The following is a 1,808-nucleotide window of genomic DNA, read 5'->3' as shown; positions in this document are numbered from 1 at the left end:
ATATATATATATATATATATATATAAAATCTTATATATAATTATATATGTATGAAAAACTGTTATATTTTCATATATTATGTGTGTGTGTACGTGTGTATGTATGTATGTATATTTGTATGTACGTGTGTATGTATGTATGTATGTATGTTTGTATGTATGTATGTATGTTTGTATGTATGTTTGTATGTATGTTTGTATGTAACGTTAGTGCTTTCAGAGGTTATCAGTGGCACGTTGAATTTTTACATACAGGAGCAATAACTGAATACTTATCAGGCTAGTAAACAGAAGCTACAGAAAGCATGAATTGCAATATTTTGTAATAAAGTTTAAAGAAAGTACTACGAGATTTATTTTCGCTGCACTTCGTTCACTCATCTTATGAGTGTTCGAATTTTAGCTCCAAACGTGTAAGTTTCAAGTGACGATGTATAACTGCTAAAAGTAATATGAATAAATATTTCACTCTACAATACTTACATACATAAATGTGTATGAATGTCTGAATATCTGTGTGTGTGCATGTGTGTGTGTATGTGTATGCGTGCGTATTTCTATGTATGTATATTCCTATACACACCATGTAATTATTATGACGGAAAATATTATGAATCATATGATAATATCGTTGTACAACTCTCCATATTCACTTACTGCAACTATCATAACCATAATCCATAACTACACACACACGAACACACACACACACACACACACACGCACACACACTTACATATTCTCCTCCTTAAATCTGTAACATGGTTGAAACTCTCGTGTTTTTTTTTCTCTATTATGCTTCTCCATATTTGTAGGAAGTCTATCATGGGAGGAAGTCAGACTATAGGGTAAGTTGGATTGGTTTGGATAACAATCATAATATTTATACTTACATATATTTATATATATATCTATATATATCTTATATTTTGTTCTTTCGTAAGTCTTGAATTAACGTTGCTGTTGTTATTGTCATGAGTTACAATTTTTTGTGGTTATTTTCAACTTGAATTTTTGCTGTCATCACTCGTTGCTATATATTTAACTTTTTTGATTGGTTGTTTATATATATTTACATATTTTCTGCTATTATCATTATCATTAATAATATTAATATTATTATTGACGTCGTCGTTGTTGTTATTGATTTTCTTTATTTAGTTTGTTCGTTCATTGATTATTCTTTTATTTCTTAATTAATGCCCATTCGCAAGTTCTTGCAAATTGCGTTTCCTCTGTGTTGATTTTTTTTTTTGATTTTTAATGTATGTTGATATAATATTCTTGGCATTGTCGTTCTGTTCTTTTGGTGTTCGTTTGTTTCTTTGGTTGCTTTTGTTTTGTTTTGTTTTATTTATTTTTTTACATTAATATGTTGTTTGGTAAATCGGTTGATGGTTGATTGAATATTTTATTAATCGTTTGTTTTTAATAGTTTCTTTACACTTTTCGTGTATGATGAACTCACTCCTCGACGCTACTCTGAGTTTCTCGCCTTCGACTCAAAATAATGTCGCACGTGATGAAGAAATCGGGTGTCGCGACAAAGTGAATCGTCATCTTCGAATGGATATACAAGAGGTCTGCGTGTGTGGGTGTGGTGTGTTTGTGTATGTGTGCATGTGTGGGTGTGGTGTGTTTGTGTATGTGTGCGTGTGTGTGTGTGTCCGTACGTTATAAGTCTCACTACTTCAATATGTACACTGACACACACACACACACATATATACATGTATTTATATATATACATTATATATATACATTATATATATATATATTTATATATATACATATATATACATATATATA

General features: G+C 30.0%; 1 protein-coding gene across 1 annotated transcript in view; it reads left to right on the top strand.

Annotated features, from left to right (window-relative positions):
• The window catches only part of LOC106882031 (uncharacterized), a 368,303-nt gene that overhangs the window by 355,038 nt on the left and 11,457 nt on the right, over positions 1–1,808 (top strand). Inside the window, exon 10 of the mRNA XM_052974695.1 lies at positions 815–847. Coding sequence (XP_052830655.1) covers positions 815–847 — 33 coding nt within the window. The remainder of the gene's footprint in view (positions 1–814; positions 848–1,808) is intronic.

This window comes from Octopus bimaculoides, chromosome 19, assembly GCF_001194135.2.
Source record: "Octopus bimaculoides isolate UCB-OBI-ISO-001 chromosome 19, ASM119413v2, whole genome shotgun sequence".
NCBI lineage: Eukaryota > Metazoa > Mollusca > Cephalopoda > Octopoda > Octopodidae > Octopus > Octopus bimaculoides.
The sequence above is the reverse complement of the archived record's forward strand: the minus strand, read 5'-3'. Positions and strand labels throughout refer to the sequence as shown.